At 44.8% G+C, this 22,237-nt stretch overlaps 1 protein-coding gene and 1 long non-coding RNA gene across 5 annotated transcripts in view; both read left to right on the top strand.

Moving 5' to 3' along the window:
- rreb1a (ras responsive element binding protein 1a) overlaps window positions 1-20,730 on the top strand; it is a 68,935-nt gene extending 48,205 nt beyond the window's left edge. For 3 of the 4 annotated variants that reach the window (XM_041968838.1, XM_041968840.1, XM_041968839.1), the window contains 12 exons: window positions 2,242-2,386; window positions 2,461-2,606; window positions 7,421-7,898; window positions 7,999-8,458; window positions 9,545-11,225; window positions 11,310-11,491; window positions 11,568-11,789; window positions 12,616-12,777; window positions 13,493-13,633; window positions 14,469-14,590; window positions 14,681-15,350; window positions 15,438-20,730. In XM_041968838.1, coding sequence (XP_041824772.1) covers window positions 2,242-2,386; window positions 2,461-2,606; window positions 7,421-7,898; window positions 7,999-8,458; window positions 9,545-11,225; window positions 11,310-11,491; window positions 11,568-11,789; window positions 12,616-12,777; window positions 13,493-13,633; window positions 14,469-14,590; window positions 14,681-15,350; window positions 15,438-16,045 — 5,017 coding nt within the window. In that variant the 3' untranslated portion in view covers window positions 16,046-20,730. The remainder of the gene's footprint in view (window positions 1-2,241; window positions 2,387-2,460; window positions 2,607-7,420; window positions 7,899-7,998; window positions 8,459-9,544; window positions 11,226-11,309; window positions 11,492-11,567; window positions 11,790-12,615; window positions 12,778-13,492; window positions 13,634-14,468; window positions 14,591-14,680; window positions 15,351-15,437) is intronic. The other variant, XM_041968843.1, reaches the window with a different exon arrangement.
- Window positions 20,731-21,850: 1,120 nt separating this feature from the next.
- On the top strand, window positions 21,851-22,221 carry LOC121629246. Its single transcript, XR_006008351.1, has 2 exons — window positions 21,851-22,053; window positions 22,089-22,221. It is a non-coding gene; the product is annotated as an uncharacterized LOC121629246 (long non-coding RNA).
- The last annotated feature ends 16 nt before the right edge of the window (window positions 22,222-22,237 follow it).

Genomic DNA, 22,237 nt, shown 5'->3' with positions numbered 1-22,237 from the left:
GTTTTAGGCCGGATGGAGGAGATGGAGGAAGAGGTTTTAGGCCGGATGGAGGGGATGGAGGAAGAGGTTTTAGGCCGGATGGAGGGGATGGAGGAAGAGGTTTTAGGCCGGATGGAGGAAGAGGTTTTAGGCCGGATGGAGGAAGAGGTTTTAGGCCGGATGGAGGAGATGGAGGAAGAGGTTTTAGGCCGGATGGAGGGGATGGAGGAAGAGGTTTTAGGCCGGATGGAGGAAGAGGTTTTAGGCCGGATGGAGGAAGAGGTTTTAGGCCGGATGGAAGAAGAGGTTTTAGGCCGGATGGAGGAGATGGAGGAAGAGGTTTTAGGCCGGATGGAGGAGATGGAGGAAGAGGTTTTAGGCCGGATGGAGGAAGAGGTTTTAGGCCGGATGGAAGAAGAGGTTTTAGGCCGGATGGAGGAAGAGGTTTTAGGCCGGATGGAGGAAGAGGTTTTAGGCCGGATGGAGGATGAGGTTTTAGGCCGGATGGAGGAGATGGAGGAAGAGGTTTTAGGCCGGATGGAGGAAGAGATTTTAGGCCGGATGGAGGAAGAGGTTTTAGGCCGGATGGAGGATGAGGTTTTAGGCCGGATGGAGGAGATGGAGGAAGAGGTTTTAGGCCGGATGGAGGATGAGGTTTTAGGCCGGATGGAGGAGATGGAGGAAGAGGTTTTAGGCCGGATGGAGGATGAGGTTTTAGGCCGGATGGAGGAGATGGAGGAAGAGGTTTTAGGCTGGATGGAGGAGATGGAGGAAGAGGTTTTAGGCTGGATGGAGGAGATGGAGGAAGAGGTTTTAGGCCGGATGGAGGAGATGGAGGAAGAGGTTTTAGGCTGGATGGAGGGGATGGAGGAAGAGGTTTTAGGCTGGATGGAGGAGATGGAGGAAGAGGTTTTAGGCCGGATGGAGGAGATGGAGGAAGAGGCTTCATTTGTGTTAATTTCTTTTTTTATTTTCTCCTTTTTTTCTTTTTTTACCCTTTGCTTCTACTTTTTGCTTCCTCGTTTTACCATCTTTCCTTGTTTCCTATCCTTGATTCCATCCTTTGTTTCCTGTCCTTTACCTCTTTTAAAATCTTTTAACTCACTTTCTTTCCTCTTTTCTGTTTCCCCTCTTCCTTCTTTTCTCCACCATATTTTAGTTATTTCTAAGTTCTCCTTGTTCCCTACTTTAGCTTCCTTGTCTCCTTTTCATTGTTCCTTCATCCTCCTGTCTCCTTCCTCGTTTCCTCCCTCCTCTGTCCTTCCTGTTCAGTGTGTGTTTCTTGTGTATTTTCTGTGTGTGTGGAATTGAGCAGCTGTTTGCGACTCACGCACATGCACATCATCAGAGTTTTGTTTCTGCTGACTCGGCATGCCTCCTGACCTCTGATTGGTCGGTTCCGGGGTCACCGTGCAGTTTGACCCGAGCAGACTTTGCTCTCTGGTTGGGCGCCGCCTCCTCTGCGTTCTGATTGGTTAATGAGCAGCTTCCTGTCAGCTGCTCTCAGATCTGCTGACTGAGTGTCAGGACTTCTTATGGTCGTCCAGCGTTCTGCCTGTCGGCTCTATTAATAGATGATCACTTGTAACAGCGGTGACTCCTCATCTCCTCGTCATCACCTCCTGTCCTCCTCCATTCCTCTTCATCTTTTCCTCATCTTCTTTCTTTTCTCGTCTTTTTTCTCTCATATTTATCTCTTCCTCTTCTACATGGTTTTTCATGTCCTTGTTTCCTTTACTCTCTTCACTTCCTTTCCTAATTTCTTCTTTTTCTCACCTTTTTTCATTTCTTCTTTCCTTGTTTTTTCTCCTCTTTTCATTTCAGGCTACTTCTCATGGTTTTCTTTTTACCTTTCTTTGTTTCGTTCTCATTTTGTTGCCTCTTCTTTTTCCTCTTTCCTCATTCCCTTCTTGACTTCCTACTTCCTCTGCTCTCTTTGTTTCTTGTTTATCACCTTGTTTCCTCTCCTTGTTTCCTCTCCTTGTTTCCTCCCTGAGCTACGTAACCCGACACTTTCTCTGCTGCTGGTTGACATTCAGTAAAACACACAACCTTCAGCATGAGTGTTAACAACTTGCACATTTTCCACTTCTATAAACACACTGTTTTAGCCCCGCCCCCTCCAGTAGCAGACTGGGATGAGCCAGGAGTTTCCCAGAATTCCTCTTGATGATCAAATCATTGAACAAACCTGGAAATTGTGAATTTGTGTGAAAACAAATTGGGTCAAACTGACTTCCTCGCCTCTCTACATCTCCTCAGACACATGAAGATCCACGAGAAGGACCCGACCACCGGCATACTTCCTGTCAGCAGCCCCCCCTCCCCCAACAAACGCCGCCGTCCGTCCGTCAAGAGGAGGCCGGGCCCAGAGGAGGAGAACGGAGAGGAGCCGCCCAACAAGAAGGTACAGCTCCGCCTCCTCAGCGTGAGCACGTTTGTGTTAGATGAGGAGGCGTAACGGCTCGATGGTGTGTACAGGTGACGGAGGACGCGGCGGCTGAGGACGCCATGGCGATCCAGGGGTTGGCGGAGGAGCTGCTGCCATGTCCCATCTGCTTCAAGACCTGCAGCTCCAGACTGGATCTGGACGCTCACATGGACGCGCACCCCGACACGGCTCTGAGGTACCACAACCTGTTTCCTGTCTCCTGACGCTCCTTCCCTCTCCTTCCTACCCACAAACCCTTGCAGTTTCTGTTTACTTAGCTTGTTCTTGACTATGATGTGTGTGCAGTACAGAAGATCTTTGTGTACAACAGGAAGCAGCAATCGTAACATGTAGCATAGCGACATGACGCCACCGAGCTTCTCCCAGATGATCCTGTCTCTGGGTTTCACTGTTCGTCTAACATTTACATGTTCGGTGTTCCAGGTGAATTTAATTTGACTAAAAACAGAAGTCTTTAGGAAATCTAGGAGCCTTACTGGAGTCAGCGTCATCTCCATGGTTCGGTTTAAGATGGTGAGCTGCGCTGGTTCATGTCAGTCTGTCTCTAGTCTCCGGTCTGCGGTAATATCAAACGGGTTTGGTGTTATGGCAAGTCGCAGTGACGTAACACCATCACCAACCAACAGATGAGCTCCGACGAAGCAGAAACAGGAATCCTGACAGAACGACGAGAAAAACGGGCGTAGAAAAAGACGAAGCTGATGAAACGTCGTCGGTGGAGCGTCCAGGAAGAGAAGCGGAGAAGTAAACGTCTGCTGTGGATCATGTATGTGCTGCAGTATAATGATCTAACAAATGAGAGAAGAACAGGACCTGGTTCATCCTCCAGATGCTGATGAGTCGGTGGAACAGCTGGTGGACCTGCAGAGCCGCACTTCATAATGATGAAACTCCTTACTGGTGCTGGAGGGAAAGTCCGGTTTGCTTCGCTGTGGGCAGATCAGCCCTGTTCCTCATCAGCTGTCCAACATATCAGAAAATGCTGAAAGAATCTGGTTGTAGTCTCGTAAATAGTGATTCAGTCTTTGTCTCATCTCAGTCTGAGACTCGGCTGAGACTTAAAACTCTAAACATTTAGATGGGAGCAGGTGTGAGCTGGTAGTTTCTAGTCTTTTCCAGATCTTTCCAGTCTTCTGATGAAAGCTCAGCATAACACATACCTTGATTTTGACACTTCGGTAGTGATCTCTCACGTCTCGGGTTTCAAAAGAAAGTATAATACAGGTTCAACTCGCACCTTATAACGGTGAAGACTTTTATTTTGGGTTTGTCATTTCAGACATGAGGCAGAAAAACGGCCTCGTCAAGAAGAAGTCGCTTCCCTTTACATCCACAAAAGTTATCAGCTGGAAAAGTTGAGTCTGGGAAGAGGAGGATGTGCTTGACTTGGCAAAGTTTCCATGGCAACTCCCCCCTACCCCAAAGCCCCCCCCTAAAAAAACAACCTCAGTCTGTCACCATGGAAACAAACTCCTCTCCCACACTAACACACCACAATGAGTTTAGAATTTAATGTGAGTTTGTTGTTAATTTTTACACAAGACGGAGAAAGAAAGAAAAGATTAATGAGGCGAGGAGAGAAGGAGAGAAAGGGAAGGATGAAGAAAGCTGGAAATGATGAAGGATGTCAGGACAGAAGAGGGGAAATGAAATGAAAGGAGTGATGAGGAAGAAAGGAAAACAGGTGAAAAGAGAGAAGATCGGCGGTGAAATAAAGAAAAGGACAGAAAAAAAGGATTTAAAGATGTTAAAGTTAGAAAAGAAGGGAAATACGCTCGGATGGCGTGAGTTCATGAAACAGCTGAGGAAATAAAATGAAGAAATAAAGTTGGTGATGAAGAAAAGAGGGAGAGAAGGAGGTCAGCAGGCGGCGCTGAGCTGGTTATGGAGGAAGGAGAATATTTAGCTGTAAATCCTGGTTAATCAGCCTGTAAGAGGATCGACTGCTCTGCAGGGATGGAGGGATGGAGGGATGGAGGGCTGAGCCGCAGAAAGATGGATGCTTTAACGCCACGCTGGAAGCAGATAGACGGAGATCCTGAAACGAGGAGCAGACAGAAGCAGTTCATCCAGACTCGCAGCTTCACGGTCCGTTCGCTGCCTGTCGGGTCCGACGGCGACAAAACGCAGCAACTTTCTGGCTCCACCACCTTTAAATCACTTCAAGCGTAAATGTGTGGGGTGTTTGGGCCGTTGGTCCAGATCTACGTCCATGTTTAACGTCCACAGACTGAATCGTCGGGTCTGTCTGACCCGAGAGAAAACGAGGAGAAACCAAACCTCGTGTGGAGGCTCGTCCTCCTCAAGGTTCTCATTTTATGGCATTTTAACAGAGATTCAGTGCATGTAGCTCCATTCAGAAGGAATCCACCGTTTAATGAGATATTTAGATGTTTCTCTAAGATTCATCATGTAAATTCATTTAATCTCTGTAAGGTTTTAACTTTTATTTCCATCTAAAACGACTCTGAGGAACTTCCAACACTGAATATCCAAAACTACGATAGCGCACGTAAAACTTCAGGACTAGGATGACTCACTTTCACCGGTTTATTCCAGCCAGTAATCTCCATTTATTCCACCTTTTACGCTCGTTTATTACCGCTGGACTTATTTTCCAGCTCTGAGATGGAGGGGTGGCCACGGTGCGTGGACATAAAGTTAAATCTCCAACCAACACGAGTCAGATTGTATCAACATGAGCAGAACTGTCTGGTTTTATTTTAAACATTTTCAGTTTACTGGTGAATAAATTAAACTTTTGATCAACTTGTCCTCCAATTTCTCATAAGATTCTTCAGACACTAAAACTACAATCATGCCGCCTCTTTAAAGTGGTTTTGTTCATCATTCTGTTTATTTTTCGTTAATATTTGATGGACCGAGCCACAAACAGCTGAAACAGTCAGTAAAGGGACGGTTGATCTGGATTATCTGGATCTGGCTTGAAAAGTAAAATGATTCTGACAGAAATCTGAAGTCCCGGGTTTCAGCTGGATGTTCGGGACCTGCCGGCATCTGTAGCCTGATTATCCCGGACGCTGGCGGACGAGAGGCCGCTTCTCTTTAATCGTTTTGTCTTTAAAAGTTAGAAAAACCTGCAGAAAACGTCAAATCTTGTTCAGTTTGATTCACCTTTAATTCGTGAGTGTTGATCAACATATGGTCCACGTCCCCCTTCTGCACTGTTCAGTGGGATAAACACACGTATGCAGGATGTGAGAGGAGTGTGTGACCTGGGGCAGCTGTCCCCTCCTAACAAGAGTAAAACACACACTCCTGTGTTTCGGTACGCCAGAGGTCAAAGGTCAGAGGCGGTGAAGCAGCATGGCTGAACGCTCTGCTCTAACCGGCGTTTAATAATCAGCTTATAAAAGTACAAATATTTCATTATTAAACTTTACAGACAGAAAAATAAACTACAAGCTGAAGAACAAAAAGCAAAGACTGGAGCACAAGAAGAGGAAATTCCTTATTTACTGTTTTTAATCAATTATTTTTTACATTTTTTATTAACGGATTTAAACTTTTATGTATTTATTCAGCCAATAAATAAATAATAAAATACTCTGTAAGCTTTTTAAAACTGTTTGTTTAGTCATTTAGTGAATTAATTTTTTTTTTAATTCCTATTTTATGAATTCACCACTTATAAAATGTAGGCTTTTAAAAATCATTTATTTGTTTATTAAATTATTTTTAATCTATAAAGTTTTAAAAGATTTGTATTTATTTATTTAATGAATTCTGAGTTTTCAGAAAGTTCTTTATGTATTTGATATTCAGTTCAGTTCACATTAGTCCAATTTATAAAAACTGTTCACATAAACCAATTCATGAAAATAATGACCTTCAGGTGACCTTCAGGTGACCTTCTCTTTGATTCAGTCCTCCACCCTGAGCTGCACGAGGAGACAGTGGAGAGGAAAACACAAAGAAATACCTCCATCAGAGCCAGATATTCTTTTTATGTCAAAGAGAAACGAACGATAAAATGAAGACGAAAGCTGCAAACCAGGAAATAATTCGATGACTGCTGGAGAATCAGGTCTGTTGTTGGACACGCAGAAACAGGTGGCCTTTTCTAGCATTTCACATGGTGTTTGGGAGGAGGAGGAAAGTATCTGCTGCTCGCCGAGCCGTCCACTACAAACGGAAGAAAGAAAAGACAAGAAAAGAGTTGTGTCAGGAGCAAAGTCCACTAAAGATCATCTGTAGTTGTAGATTAAGATGTTCGAGCAGATGCTGAATTAAAAATGAACTTCCTCAGTGAGCTCGTCATTTCTACACTGAACTACGTTTAATGCTTCGGTCAAGAGATTAAACTCATATCTGATCAAGAAACAGCAAAAAAAGCCAATCTTACCAGAAAAAATAGAAGTTTTCTGTGATGAATTCATTTTAGGTGTTTTTTTATTAACAGCTGACATGGTTGCGTTGGTCAGAGGAAGATGAAACTGGCATTAGATGTTGTTTTATGTTAAAATCAGCTTCAGATAGGCCAGGTAGAAACTCTGAGGTTAATCTAAAACTAAAAACAACATCTGGAGAGAACAAACTGACCCAAACACGTCGTCTCCGTCAGCGTCTGAAACTCACGATACAGAAACATGGATCAGTATCGCCACCCGGTGGACACACGGAGAACATCAGCCGAGCGCTCCAGCAGATTTCTGTTTAATCGAGTAGAAACGTGTGTGTGTGTGTGCGTGGACTAATTAGAAAAAAGTCAGCCTTTCAGTTTTATTCTTCTCATAGATCATTTCTTTCATGAGCAGGATGGAGAAATAAATAAGATGTTTTTTCTGATGTGAATTTGAATTTGACCTCCTCACAGAGGCTGCACACGTAACTTTTTACCCTTAAAGAGTTTAGATAATTTAAGTAAAACTCGTCTGGATATTTGAGGTCAGGTTCTTGCTGCTGCTTTATAAAATCAGTTTCCTCTGGCCTCTGATAAAACATGTAGTTCTGGTTTCCTTTCTGCAGGTGTGATTTCTGCTGCCTGTCTTTCCGAACCCACCGCGGACTGTTGCGCCACAATGCAGGGGTCCATAAGCTCCTCCCCCAGGACCCTAACGGCCGTCCCTTCATCCAGAACAACCCCTCCATCCCCACCGGCTTCAACGACCTGGCCTTCATCGACTTCTCCTGCAAGAAGTTTGCTCACATCGCGCAGGTTTGGTGTGAAACAAACCTCCGTCGCTGCATCAGTAAGTTCCACCGGTTCGTCTGCGACTGCTGCGACAAGGCCTTCCCCCTTCGCTCTGCCCTGGACCTCCATAAGACCACCTCCCACCTCGACAAGCCCACTGCCGCTGACTCTGAGGAAGCTGAGGAGAAGACGGAAGAGGACGGAGGTGGATCTGAGAACAGCACTGCAGAGTACCAGGATGCTGAAACAGAAGTCCTGCCCTCAGAACAGGCCAGCTTCCTGGAAACGCTCGGCCTCCAGCATGTTTCTACGGTACACTTCCCAAGTTTTGCTCTTCTTTTGTCTTTAAAATGATTTTACAGCAGCTTGAACAACATAAAACCATGAAACTTTGTTCCTTTTTCAATACCAGGTGAAGTATGGTCCCACCGACGACGAGATCCATCAAGCCCACCTGGACAGCATAAAGGTGATCCACGTGGAGCCTCCATCCTCCAGCCTTCCCCAGGAGCCAGCAGCGGCATACCTGTCCGGAGGTCTGGGGCTGACGCTGGGGCTGGGCATGGGTGGGCTGGCGGCCCTGAGCATCCCGCTGCTGGAGGCTTCGGGCTCCACCCTGCAGGGCCTCTCCCAGAGGGACGCCCTCAGCCTTCTCTCCCTGCAGCCGTTCCAGACCGGCTTCCTGCTGCAGCCTGATGGGGGCGCTGCCACTGGCAGCGCCGCCGCCTCCGGGGTCAAACCCGGAGAAGCCGGCGGCACCGGGATCATGGAGCTGGCCGACATCCAGCAGATCCTCAAAGTGGCCACTGCAGCACACAATCAGATGGGACTCCCCCCTCTAGCCAAAGCTCCTGGATTTACTGGAACCCAAGGTGGGTTTGGGTTGATGACTCAGGATTTTGGTGGCAGTGGTGGGAAGAGCAGCCACAAACTACTCCGTTAAGAGCAGCGTTCCTTCAGAATAAAACTACTCAAGTAGAAGCAAAAACAAGTGTTTGGTGAAACGTCTGGTTTATTTTTTTATAAATGATTTAAACAGACAAAAATATTAAATTATTCTGGTATTTCCTCACAATAAAATAAAAAAGTAAAAAATAAATGGCATCTTTAAAAAATAACAAATTATGATGATGATCCATGATAACAGCATTATTTATCACATTTCACCATAAAAACATCACCATCACTACTATGTTGCTAAGAGACCTCTATTTAGACCTGGACATGATGATGAAGCCACTTCCTGTCAGACTTTCCACCAATCAGAGAGCTTAGATTGACGGTAACGTCCAATCAGGAGCAGCCAAAGATCAACCAGTGAGCAGAAAGTTCTATGTGTGTGTGAAAAGAAGAAAAATAATGCTCCTCTATGGCTGGAATAAAGCCAAGAAGACGTTTCTGATGCACGGTGGCGCCACAAAGCAGCTGAGCTGGAGTTGGTTTAGTGAGGATAGCAGGTAAATAGTAGCAGGAATAACTGGAAATGAGGAAAAAGTGGAAACATGGAAATAGTTTCTGTTGTGTGTTTGTTTCAATAACAATATTTTTTCTCTTGAAAGCCAAGACTTGAGAGAACGATGAGATGAGAAAAGGTTTGGTCACTGTTGGTCTGTGTGTTATTTCTACAAAGTTCTGTTAGTAATAAATTCTGCTTTCTTCTTCTGGTCGTTTATGCTGCTAAATCTATTCATACATTCATTTTACATCATTTTACCTCCCAGTCTGACAGCTGCTACACACTGGTTTATACTGGGATTAAAAGCTGCTACACACTGGTTTATACTGGGATTAAAAGCTGCTACACACTGGTTTATACTGGGATTAAAGGTTGAGCTTCTACGTGCAGTTTTACATAAAAAGAAAACAACAAAATTAGCAGAAAATGGTTTGGAGTTTTAAAACATTTGGCTCTGGATGCTGTTGCTGAGCTCTTTGGTGACTGTTTGTCCCTCCTCCAGGTCAGGTCCAGGGTCAGAAGGCGATGCCGCCGCTGAAGCCCAAACCTCCAATCAGTCCTCGCTCCAGCCTCACAGCAACCACTCCTCCACCGCTCCAGAGCTCCCAGCAGGCCTCACTCGGCTGCATCAGCCCCAGCCTCCCACCTCCAACGCCCACCCTCTTCAAAACACCGTCCTCCTCCTCGGCTGGGAGCGGAGGCCAGATGGACGCAGAGTGCATGGACGATGCTCACACGCCGCTGTCTGATTCGCCGCCTGCTGCCACCACAGCTGTCCACGAGGAGGCGGGGCTAAGCGGCAGGAAGCTGGGAGCCAAAGCGGGCAACAACGCCGGCTCTGCGAAAGGTTCGTTCCCCTGCCGCTTCTGCGACCAGGTGTTTGCCTTCTCCGGCGTCCTGCAGGCTCACATGCGCTTCCACCTCGGCATCCTTCCTCACCAGTGCAACATCTGCGACTACGTGGCTCCGGATAAAGCCACGCTGATCCGTCACCTGCGCACACACAGCGGCGAGCGTCCGTATGTCTGCCGCGTCTGCCATTACCCCTTCACTGTCAAAGCCAACTGCGAGCGGCACCTCAGGAAGAAGCACGCCAAGACCTCGAGGAAAGACATCGAAAAAAACATTAAGTACGTCACCTCCACCACCACTGCGAGCCTCACTTCGCCGATCACTGCCACCACCACCCAGGACACGGCGATGGGCTGCGCCGGGACCGAGACCACCTGCCAGTTCTGTGGCGAGGACCTGAAGACCTACCGGGCGCTGCAGATCCACCTGCGCACGCACAACGGCTGCCAGAGGAAGCCGTTCGAGTGCAAACGCTGCGGCGCCGCCTTCCTGGCCAAACGTAACTGCATCCACCACCTGTTGAAGCAACATCCAGAGGTCCAGGAGAGAGAGATCGAGGAGCACATTGCCACACTCCAGCCCGCCGCCACCCTTGTCGCTGCCCGCTCTGCCCCCGTCAACCCGATGGCGCTGAACGGGATCAGTCAGCCTCCGATCCAGGTGCTCCAGGCCGTGAAGGTGGAGGACCTGCCTAACGTGGTCTATCCTGTAGAACTGGACCAGCCACTGGACTTCTCGTCTAAAGGACGGGGAGCCGGCAGCCAGGCGGGGTCTCCTGGAGTCAAGCTGGAGAGCGCCTCCCTGAGCTTCGACTGCTCGGTCCTGGACCAGCCCATCGACCTGTCCATCCCCAGCAAGCGGCAGCGCAAGGAGCCGGCGAGCAGCGGCGAGAAGAAGGAGATCAAGACGGAGCCGAGCGGCAGCAGCATCGTGGAGCAGCAGCTCGCTCTGGAGAAAACTGCGAGCTCCCTGCCGCCTCTGCACCCTCATCCCCAGCTGGGCTGCTACCAGCTGCCCCCTGGATCCACTCCTCCCTCTGCCTCTCTCCCCAGCTCGGCTCGAGCCCAGCGCCTCAAACCCCTCCTGCCCAAACCTGCCACCTCCTCCCCACCCTCTGCCACCCTGAAGGAGCTGCCTCCTCTGGCCTCCATCGCTCAGATCATCAGCTCCGTCTCTTCAGCTCAAGACCTGCTGAAGAGGGAGGCCACCTCCATGGAGAGCAAACCCCCACCGGGCGTCACGTCTTCTCAGGCAGATTTGGTAGCGGACACTCCTGGACCCTCCACAGTCCTGGAACCACAGAGCGAGGACTTGTCTGAAGGATCCTCCAGGTACGTGAACTTTGTTTTGACCTTCGTCACACTGCTGCTGCTTCTTCGGGTATCCACTGAATGTGACTCTTCTTCTTCCCTCAGAAAGAGGTCCAGGAAGAAGCTGGCAGCTCTGGCAATGAAAGAGAAGGTAGTGAGCAGCGGCGGCATCGACCTCGAGTCCAGCGGGGAATTTGCGAGTGTGGAGAAGATGTTGGCCACGACTGATGCCAACAAGTTCAGCACCTACCTGCAGACTGGAGCTGCTGACCTGGCGGGAAAGAGAGGTGAGGGGATGCACAGAAAAATAACCACTCGAAACAAACCATGAACTGAAGATTAAACCAAACCTCCTCTGAACAGATGTAAACCGAGCAGCAGCAGCAGGAGGAGAAGTGGAGGGAAAGGAGGGAGGAGAGAAGGAGGACGGGAAACCGGCGGCTCAGGTGGCAGCGTTGACGGTGCCTCAGCCGAAAGGGAAGAAAAACGCCTACTCCAACTCTGTCCAGAAGATGACCTGCCCTTTCTGCCCCCGAGTGTTCCCCTGGGCGAGCTCGCTGCAACGACACATGCTGACACACACCGGTAAGATGCCGAGGCCACGAGACGGCCTCATGTCCTGCAGACCAGCCGAAAAACTGATCGTCACATTTGTTTCTGATTCTGCAGAGAAAGTTCACATCAGTGCAGATTCATTAGAAGAAAAAAGTCCTCGTAATGATAGAAAGTTAAAAAGTTGATTCGATTATCAATGTGGATCCACTGAAGGCAAAAAAGTCTCAGCGTTTGGTTGGAAAACGAGCAGATTTATTTAAAAAATCTATTTTCTGCTGCCATTGCAAGTAAATATTAAATAATACTGGAAATGTGAGAGAGCAAGAATTAATTTCAGTCTTCATATTTGCAGTTTTGATAAAACTTGGATTAAATCTTTTTACATCAGTTTGAAGATATCAAATCAGTTTTATTTATAAAGCACTTTTCATGCATAAAGCAACTCAAAATGCATGTTGAAATAAAACAAGCCTTCACACACAAAGCCATTTAAAAACACCCTCCTCATTATAGTCTCTTTCACACAATCACACACACACACACACACACACAAAGCGCATGTACACTCCCCCCCCCACGCATCCCGACCCCGTGTGAGGTATAAAAATGTAAAAATGATTCATCATTTGTCTTGACGCTTGATGCTGCTGTGAGGAAACGATATCTTGGGGATCCATTTACACCGGAAGCCAGTCCACCATGACCATAGAGGGCCCCACCACAGGGACCATCCAGACTAGGGCAGGCCGGAGTCCACGCCACAGCCGTAGGGCTGCGGTGCAGGACTCCCAGCCACAAGGGTGTTTTCTGTTGAAGTCCAAGCTGCAGAACCCCTGAAGGATTTTCCCTTCTTTAGGTCAGAAACCGTTCCCCTGTCCACGGTGCGATGCCTTCTTCTCCACCAAGTCCAACTGTGAGCGGCACCTGCTGCGAAAACATGGCGTCACCCACAGGACGCTGCGGCGCAACGGCGCCATCATGAAGAAAGAAGGCGACGAAGGCGTCCACGAGAGTGCAGGTCAGAATTTTTCCGCTGTTTTAAACACCAACAGATTTACACGCGTTTACTGAGTTAACATCATTTCAGAATTTTTATTAAACTTTATTAAACATGTCCTCTTTTTTTTTTTATGTCTTTGACATGATAGTAAAGATTAAAAACAAACAAACATGAATCTGATGGAAAACAAATGACCCAAATACATAAACTAATAATAAATGTGAATAAATTCAGAAAATCTCTAGTCAGGCTTGTCCAGCTTTATTTTTCCTTGTAATAACCATGAAGGTCAGTAGAGCGTAAAAAATGACTCAATCATCTAAATAATTAATCGTTTATTTATAAATGGAATGATACCAAACTAACCTACAGCTATGTTGATGCTGCATCTTCTAGCAGGGCTGTATCAACAGATTATTCTTTATCATTAGACATAATATTTAAAAAAATTCAAGATTAAATTATAAAAATTAGACCAGACATGACAACAAAAAATAATTCCTAAAACATTCACGTTGTGTTAGATAATAATAAAAAAGAATTTTCACTATTGACAAAAAATAAATACAAAAAAAACCAGAAACAAAACAAAGATGATCCCGATCTCGGTTTGAAATCCTCTGCAGACCCCTCTTCTTCACTCTGTGGCCTCTTGTTGGGGTTCTGACCCTCATGTTGGGAACCTTTGGTCAATGTTTCATTGTACTGATCTTCCCTTCATTGTGTCTTGCAGAAAGCCAGTCGGAGACGGAGCAGGTAGCACCAGAAACACCCGACCTCAGCAGTGCCACAGACTCAGGCTCCGCCCAGTCTGTGGATAACCCCGCCCCCAATGACAACACACAAACAAGCCCCGCCCAAAAAGAAAGCCAAGGTCAGCCAACAGAACGGGCCGAAATGAGTAATAAAATTTTTTATGTTTAAGGATTTCACAGCAGAATCAGATGTTGGGGTAATTTGACGTTAAAGATAATTCCTTACAGCCCAGTATCAGCTGGTTTTACTGGTTTTACTGGTTTTACTGGGTTTTACTGGTTTTACTGGATTTACTGGTTTTACTGGTCTTCCAGCTCTCATAGCGGTAATTTCAGTTTATTTACAGGACAATGAAAGTTAATGAACAATTCAAAAGATATGAATGTAAGCATGTTGGATTATAGCACAAGGCTAATTTCCATCCAAAGATGTTAAAGGGAACAGAAATGATCCAGAAGGTAAAATAATAAAAAAAAGGAAGAGTTTGTTGTCTTGAATGATGTTTCGGTTGGTAGTATTTCTCTTGGTATTTAGTATTTTAACAGCAGGACCACACAAGGGATTTGTTGTCTTAATTGTTCAATTAATGAATGAATGAATTGTTGAAAGTATTATTTTAATCACTGCAAACTAAAACTCATGAAGTACCAGCTTATGTCCCGGAGCTGAACCCAGACAGGCCTGGCTCTGTTTAAAAGCTCACGAACGCTTTTTAACAAGCAACCTGTTTGATTTTTATTCCAGTTTCAACACTGTTTTGAAAACATATCTCCACTGTGGAAAATTTCATAATGGTTTTTAAAATGAAGATGCTATTTGATGTGCCAACGTTTTGTGTAAACAGTCTGCTCGGAAACCCAAATTAGCATTAATTTCCTCCAGCAATAAAAGGTCATGAAGAAGCTTCCTTGACTCATAACGTGCAGCTGATGTGATGCTTGTTTGTGCTGCAGGTTTCAGTCCCGCTGCTGCAGCTGCAGAGCAGCCGGACTCAGAAACCGGAGAGCAGCCTGACCAACAGGAGGCGCCGGAGGCCAGAGCAGCGCCTGGGAAACAGCCTCCACAGAGCGGCAAGGTAAGACCACTGTTGAGGTTTTTACTGTCAGCTTATCTGAAGGTGATCTGACCCAAAAGCAGGCTGATGATGAAACGCCTCCTCCTCCAGGTGGAGAGCACAGACGACGATGACTGTCAAAGCAACAAGAGTCTGGACCTGAACTTTGGCAAGAAGCTCATCGACTTTAAGCTCTCCACGTCTTCCTCAACCTCTGCTCCTCAGGAAGAACAACCCCTCCCCTCCTCCTCCTCTTTGTCTGCACCCTCTACCTCCACTCCCCAAGAAGCTACAGAGAGCCCAGAGGAGAAGAAAACGGCCGCCGTCTCTTCCTCAACCAGCCCTTTAGCAAAGCATCAGCCAGAGTACAAACATGCCTGCAGAGTGTGTAAGAAGAGTTTCCGCCATGCAATGACGCTCACTCGCCACGAGAGGGCGCACCTCTCCAAGGAAACGCCAACTTCAACAGAGGAGGCTTCACTGATGAAGGAGGAGGAAGCAATGGAGAGCAAAGCTGCTGAGGAGGAGAAAGATAAGGAGATGGAGCTGGAGGAAGGAGGAGTTAAGGGTGGGGAGAGTGAAGGAGGAGAAACCGGTGAGTCGGAGGAGGAGGAGAAGGAAAAGGAGGAGAGAAGCGATGAAGAGGCGTCAGAACCAAAGAGTGTGGAGGGAGGAGAGACGGCTGGAGGGAGAGTGGATAAGAGGAAGAAGATCTGCAACGTGTGCGGGAAAAGATTCTGGTCTCTGCAGGACCTGACAAGACACATGAGGTCGCACACAGGTACGAAACAACCCAGACACGGGGATATTTTGGTCATTTTATCTGAAGCCAGTATCCATTTTTCCTTTTCTTTCTCTGTCCCTGCAGGTGAGCGTCCCTACCAGTGCCAGACCTGCGAGAGGACCTTCACCCTGAAGCACAGCCTGGTCCGGCACCAAAGGATCCACCTCAAGCCCCGTGGAGCTGACGGGTTGTCCGCTGTGAACGACGACGCCAGCGAGGACGGGGACTCCTGCACCCCCACCCCGACGTCCACCTGCCCACCCTCAGAGAATGAAAGCGAGTGTGGGAGCGCCACCGCCGGGTTGAAGGAGCTGGAGGAAGAGGATGTGAAAGAGGAGGGCGAGGGTCAGCGAGAGGATTCAGCCACGATGGTGGAGGAAAATGCTGCAAAACAGTCTGATTCAGATCCACCAGCAGCCTCGGAAGACATTAAGGAAAAACCTGAACTTTCCGGAGGCTCTGCAGATTTGCAGCCTTCCCCTGACTTGACTCATCAAGCTACTGAATCAAAGACAACTACAAGTACCGACTCACAAGCGGAGCCCAACTCCTCTCCCTCGTCCTCCAGCACTGTGCCGGGAGAAGCTCCCCCTTCAGAAGGCTTCATCCAGGGGCTGCTGGAGATCCACACCAAGCCCCCTCTTGAGCACATCATACCCAATGGAGAGCCTCCTCTGGTCGGGGTAGACTGAAGGGAAACTGAAGCAACATGACCGCAGTGCCATATGATGGGAAGATGCTACACCATTGATGACGATGCAAAGACCAGCCCGAAAAACTCGTTGACAGAAAGACGAAAACCTCGTTTTCTTGAAGTGCCTTACTACTAGTCCTACTTTAAAAGATGTTTTTTGGCTATATCTTTATCTGCATTATTACGGAGGATGGATATTTTTATAGCTTTTTATGATGACAATGATTTACTTTTTTGTGCGGGGAATCTATATTTCAGCAATAAAAAGAATAAACAGTTATGATTTATTATTGTTCTAGATTTTGTTTGAGAATTGATAAACTTAAGCGATGCTGAAAGACAAACGGAAACAGACTGTTGGCATCCACATTTATTCTGTATTTAAATCACAGCTGGACCACGCCACACAAGAGAACAACGTTAAGATTTGAAGCTTCAAATTTACAAGCAAACAAGTTGATGTGGCGAACATTTTTTTCTCTGGTCCAGCAGCTGCCTTTATAATAGTCATTATACACCAGCTGCTCCTTTGGTTTGAACATCAGTTTTTGGATAGATGCGAACACGTACGCGGCGGCTGTTCGGCTGCCAAAGTGGCTGGTCAAGCCTGCTTTCACCAGCAAGTAAAATGGCTTTTGTTAGTACCTGCTGGTGGCTGCTTCTCACTGTGTGACTGAGGAAAATTTTTGTAACTGGAAAGTGCAGAAAGGTCGGCTATTCGTCCTTCTGGCATGCCTTTACATCATCCCCGTCTCTCCGCTGGCTCAATAAACACAAAAAACATTTAAGAACTTGTCAAATTCGCACTTGTGTGGAAAAAGAAAAAACTCTTGAAAGGGCAGAAAACGGTGTTTTTGTTTTCTATTTGTTTTTATTTGTGTTTTAAATCCATCACACTATTGATCTTTTCTATCCTTAGAAGCCACCCTGTGTGTTGATTTGTCATTATCATTCTAAGTTGATTCCATGTGTGTACAGGAAGTTGACATGTGGCACCTGATGTTAGAGTATTTGGTTTTTCTGCATGTGTGCGATTATCCGTGATATTTAGGTGTGGGGAGGGGAAAACTTGTGTTTTGTGGATTTTTTTTTTTAAATGAACAAATCAGTTTTCAGTTGTGTATGTGTGAGTGACTTTTGCCTGTTTCATCGTTGCCCCCTAGTGTACTTTTAGGGTTAATTACAGGGCTTCCAGCGTGCTAACATATTGCCGCTAAAACTTGTCCAGGGTTCAGTTTACCTCAACTTCTGCTTTTTTTAACTGCAACCATTAAACATCATGAACAGCTCTGTATGCAACCCTGAAAATCCTTGTCTTCCTTATCACAGCCAGCAGGGTTAAAGCTTTGTAAGCCTGGTTTCTACTTTGGGCCAAATAAGAGCTAGATTGGGCTAACTCATTAGTTTGGCTTCAGAGGAAGCTTAAATGGTAGCATTAGCAGGGTAGCCTAGTAGCTACCCTGCTAATGCAGCTTCAAACAAAGCTAACCAAGGCTAACACGGTAAAATTGTTGCTGGCTTGCCTTGGGAGATGGCAGCTAAAGATGGACAACTCAGCTGTATCAAATATTTAGCGCTAAGTCATTCCCTCACACCAGAAAAAGCTTCTTTTTCTACTTAGCTTACCCTTTAGCTAAGAAACGGGATGACACTGTCTAATTTTGTTTAGTAGCCCATGGGGAGTTAACTGATATCGTCTAAGTTACATCCATGTTCATTTCTGTGGTGTGGTTAGTTAGCCCCAATCAGCTCTAATCATTAGCCTTTGGTCTGTAAGATCATACAAGCTAGGCACAACTGACCAGAAAAGACAACTAAATGCTAGCTTATTTGGAAGCTCATCTAGCTAGTGGCTTGTCTTGCTATTGTGCTAGCAATTAACTTAAATTGGCCCTGAACTACTTTAGTACTGGTTGTCCATATTTAGCCCAGTTTGCTATCTTTTAAAAGTCTTTTTGGTGATTTTTTTTTTTTTGTCCAATTATACATACAGAACATCTTAAAACATTTAACTACTATTCTGTGTACATCCTTTTTCATTAAGTAACATTATCTGAATGGTCAAACACAACCTGAAGTATTCTGGTTGTAAGTTTAGCATTAGAGACAATCAAGTGTAATTTTCTGATAGAAAATGGAGAAAAAGAAGTGGACGTCAGCTGTATCTCTGAATAGCTTTTCCAGGGGAGGAGATAGATGACAGAATGAGGAATAGATGAATAGATGGTTGGAGCGAGAAAAACACTATTTTTGTGTTCCTGAACTGTATTTCCCTGCTGCACATGGTGAACAGCACAAATAAAAGGGCTAATATACCCGTGGCACTACCCTAACTGGATGCATTGAAAACAGGAAAGGTTGTCTTGGGGGTTATTAGTTCTGATATGATGACCAGATGGAGTGTGTGTGTGTGTGTGTGTGTTGTTTTGTAGCTGATTGAGTATAGATCTTTCCTTCTTGTACCTTTTTATTTTTTTTATTTTTAATGTTAACCTCATAAGCAAATCGAACCTCAGTGGCTCATAACGGAACTGTAAGGCAGCATCGTTTCAGATTATAAAAGCAAGAAATATTGAACAACTGCTCTAGCTAACTGCGCGCTGCTGTGAACTGGCACTAACACCTTCCATACCTACCAGTACTGCTGTGTGTACTACTACCACCTAACACAATCAAGAGAGAGTTTCCTAATTTGTCTTAATATTTGTACCGCGCATTAAGATATCTATATCAGAATATTTCAGTTCTGAGGAACATCTCTGTAAGTCCACAGTATGAGTATGATGGAGGTTTAAAACAAGGCCTTGGGCATTAGCCCCAGAATATAGCCGGAAAGTTTGCTGAAAGTTTAAGTACGTAGTGGATTCAGCCAGTCATCCATAAAGTCAACGGTGTCCAAACATTTAGCTGCTTTTGCTTTTTGTTAGCTATAGCACAGCGGCATACAACTGGAAGTTTAAGGAGATACTAAGAACTAAATTTATTCATTTTGAAGAAAAAAAAAGTTTTCTTCAAAATGAATAATTATTTAATGAGCTGAATAAATGAATATGAGATATTTAACTACTTAATGAAAAATTTGAATAGTGACTTTTCACAGCAGTAGCTGGTTGATTATTAGCTTCCAAACTAACTAGCTGCTACTAGCGCTCTGGTGAATTAGCTTGCAGCTATTTGTTAGCATCCCCCCCGTGATAATAAACACAAGGTTTTGTGCCTCTGATTTCACTTACATGATTGTTTTAAACTTAAATTGTTATAGTTATTGTCTCGCCATTGTGAAGAAGCTAAGAACAAATGGCTTTAAAAAAAATGAAGATGCTACACAGCTAACATGCTAGTCTCTGGTTTTTCATTTTCACCTTGTGCTTAAAGCAAACTGTTTGGCCAGCAGCTGAAATTTGCATTTGATTTTGTCTAAGTTGACAGAATAAGTTAATTATGGTATAATTTCTAATAATACCACAAATTAAATCAATGCTAACACTGCTGAACCCTGGTGGCTGTCAGCTTCCGCACACAAGAAAATATAATTTATAATTAAATCACAGGACATAAATTCTCATTTTCCAAATCTTTAAAGAAACACCCCTTTCTCTGTTGCTGGTTTCTGTCTTATCTGCTCCCTGTGCACCCTTTCCCTTGGGAATATGTGTTGATCTACATCTGACTGTGTGTCTGTCTAGACTGCCATATGAATACTGGACTTCCAACCAAATGCACATGGACTTTTTTAAATGTATTTATTTGGAGCCCAGGTGTGCGAGTGTCTGTGTGGATGCAAGTTTAGTTTCTCTGATGACTTGAGAAGAAGCCATGTATTAAAATATCACATTTATGCTGCAGAACTGTTGTGAGGAACTGATGGTTTGTGTTGTGGACTAACCTGCCTGCTGTAGGGAGCAGTAGGCCGGTGCACAACTCGGACTCGCAATAAGAAACCCTCTGAATTCAAAAGCTTTATGTAGATCTCCTGTATATAAGTTGAGAACAGACTGTCTGGGTTTATTGGTTCTGTTTATTTTTAGTTTGGCTGAGAATTTTTTTCTTTTATGACATATAAATGTGTATAAAAACTGTGAAAATCCATTGTGTTCATTTAAAGGGTGAGTTTTAGATTAGGTTTTTTTTTTTTTTTGCATGTTAATCTAATTTGTTGAATTATGAATAATTTTCTTTTATTTTCTCCACAAGTTTTCATGCTCCAACACATTTAAGAATATACATAATCTTGCTCTCAGGGTCTTTCACAAATCCATTATTCAAAATGCTTTTTGTTCTTTATTCCTGAGTTGCAACTTGTCCTGATCATTTGTCTTTTTTTTCTAATAATGATTCAGAACTGTCAATCACTACATTAAGCACTTGACTGTGAACTCGTCACCTAACAGAGTCACCCCCTCGCTCTAAGTCAGAAATCTGTTTTAGTTAAACCCTCTGATGTAACCGAGTTCTTGTCAGGACGTTTCAACACGCGTGCTGGACCTCAAAAAAACAGAAAGCATTAACACACAATCGCCTGGAAGAATTTCTGTGGTTCCTCTGCTCCCCCTGCTGTTAGAAAACATGACAGTGTTTCACTAAGTCAAGAGATGTTAACCTCCTCTGTATTCAACCCATAAGAAAAAGCAATAAAGATTATATTAAGGAAAGATGTGTGAATCAAACTCTGGTCAGATTTTTGTCTTTTTTTCCTTATAGAAAGCGTCCTAGTTTTGCTCTTTTTGTTTATTATTCATTTGTGCAAAATCATACCACACAAAAGGAGATTTAAAATAAAAAAAACCTGAGCATTCATTTTACTCACCCTCTCTAAAGTACAGCTGGGAATCTTTTAAGTTGCTTATATAAACTTGGAACATCTAGCCACTGGGATTTTTGCCCATTTTTCAAAGCCAAACCTATCCAGACTGCTTAGGTGTTGCTTTAGCAGTATGCTAAGAACCTGAAAGGTGACCATGTGTCTGCATCAAATACGTGGAAAAAGAAAAAATGTAGAAAGAAAGAAAGAAAAATCCAAAAATGGGCCAAGAGGTGGAGCTGAGAGGTGGACTGTGAAGGTGGGGGTGGATGATTAACACCCATTAAACTCCGGGCTGCCTGTAGCTAAGAGCTAACCCGAAGCTAACAGTAACTAACCAGCTAACGGAGGTAAGCAAGCTAAAGCTAAGGCGTGCTGTTAGCCGGCTAAATAAACAGCAGTTGTGCTACACTCTCCCTTCTTGCCACAGGTATTAGATACCTGCAAATCAAAAGGACACGCCCCTAATTATGCTGAATTTCAAGATTAAATAACATCCAAACGAATGAGTTTGAAATAAATGAACCCTTCTTACTGTTGTCATGAAGGTAAACTTGACCTATTAATCCTAAAATGGATTTTTGTACTGGGCTTTAAACATGTTTATTTCTGCTGTGAAGTTGGTCTTTTTAACATCTATGGGGATTTGCTCTGTTTTGGAGCCCCTAGTGGATGAGGGGGGAACTGCAACTTTTTGCACTTCCACATAGGCTTCACATTTTACCGCCGGAGGTTGCCGCTTTGTCAGAAGCGAAGACACGCCAGAGGTATCAGAACGTGTAGCTGGATATCTCAGTCAGTTGAGCGTCTGTCTGCCGGGCAGGAGGCCGAAGTTCGAATCCCACAGCGGTCAACAGTAAAACCTTCCAGTGGGGTCTTTAGGCAAGACAGTAAATCGTCTTGGAGAAAAGTGTCTGCTAAATGCGGGTAATATAGTTTTTTGTTTTAATGTATCAAAAATAAACATGTACAGATACAGCTGAAAGGTAGCAGTTTATTTAGTATTAAATATCTTTCTAGTTTCTAGTCTTCAGCAAGTCGTCTCCACCACGTCTATATGACTACATAACAAGATGCACTGAGTTGCTGCCATGTGATTGGCTGATTAGATTTTTTTTTTTTAAAAACAAAGTGAGCAAGTGGAACTGATAAAGTGGCCATGGCCGGTTTATATATATATCTATATATATAGATATATAGATATAGTGTAATTGATGTCAGAACTTCTTACAAGTTGCAGATCAATTTCTAATGACTTGCATTCGTCAGAAAAACCCTGTTGATCAAACCTGTAGTCTTTGTTAGACATTGTAAATAGTCATTAACGGGACATTTATAATGAAGAGACAATATATTATTATTTTACTACCATATTACAACAATAAAAAC

The sequence above is a fragment of the Melanotaenia boesemani genome, chromosome 18 (genome assembly GCF_017639745.1).
Source record: "Melanotaenia boesemani isolate fMelBoe1 chromosome 18, fMelBoe1.pri, whole genome shotgun sequence".
Taxonomy (NCBI): domain Eukaryota; kingdom Metazoa; phylum Chordata; class Actinopteri; order Atheriniformes; family Melanotaeniidae; genus Melanotaenia; species Melanotaenia boesemani.
This window is presented reverse-complemented; position numbering and strand designations above follow the sequence as displayed.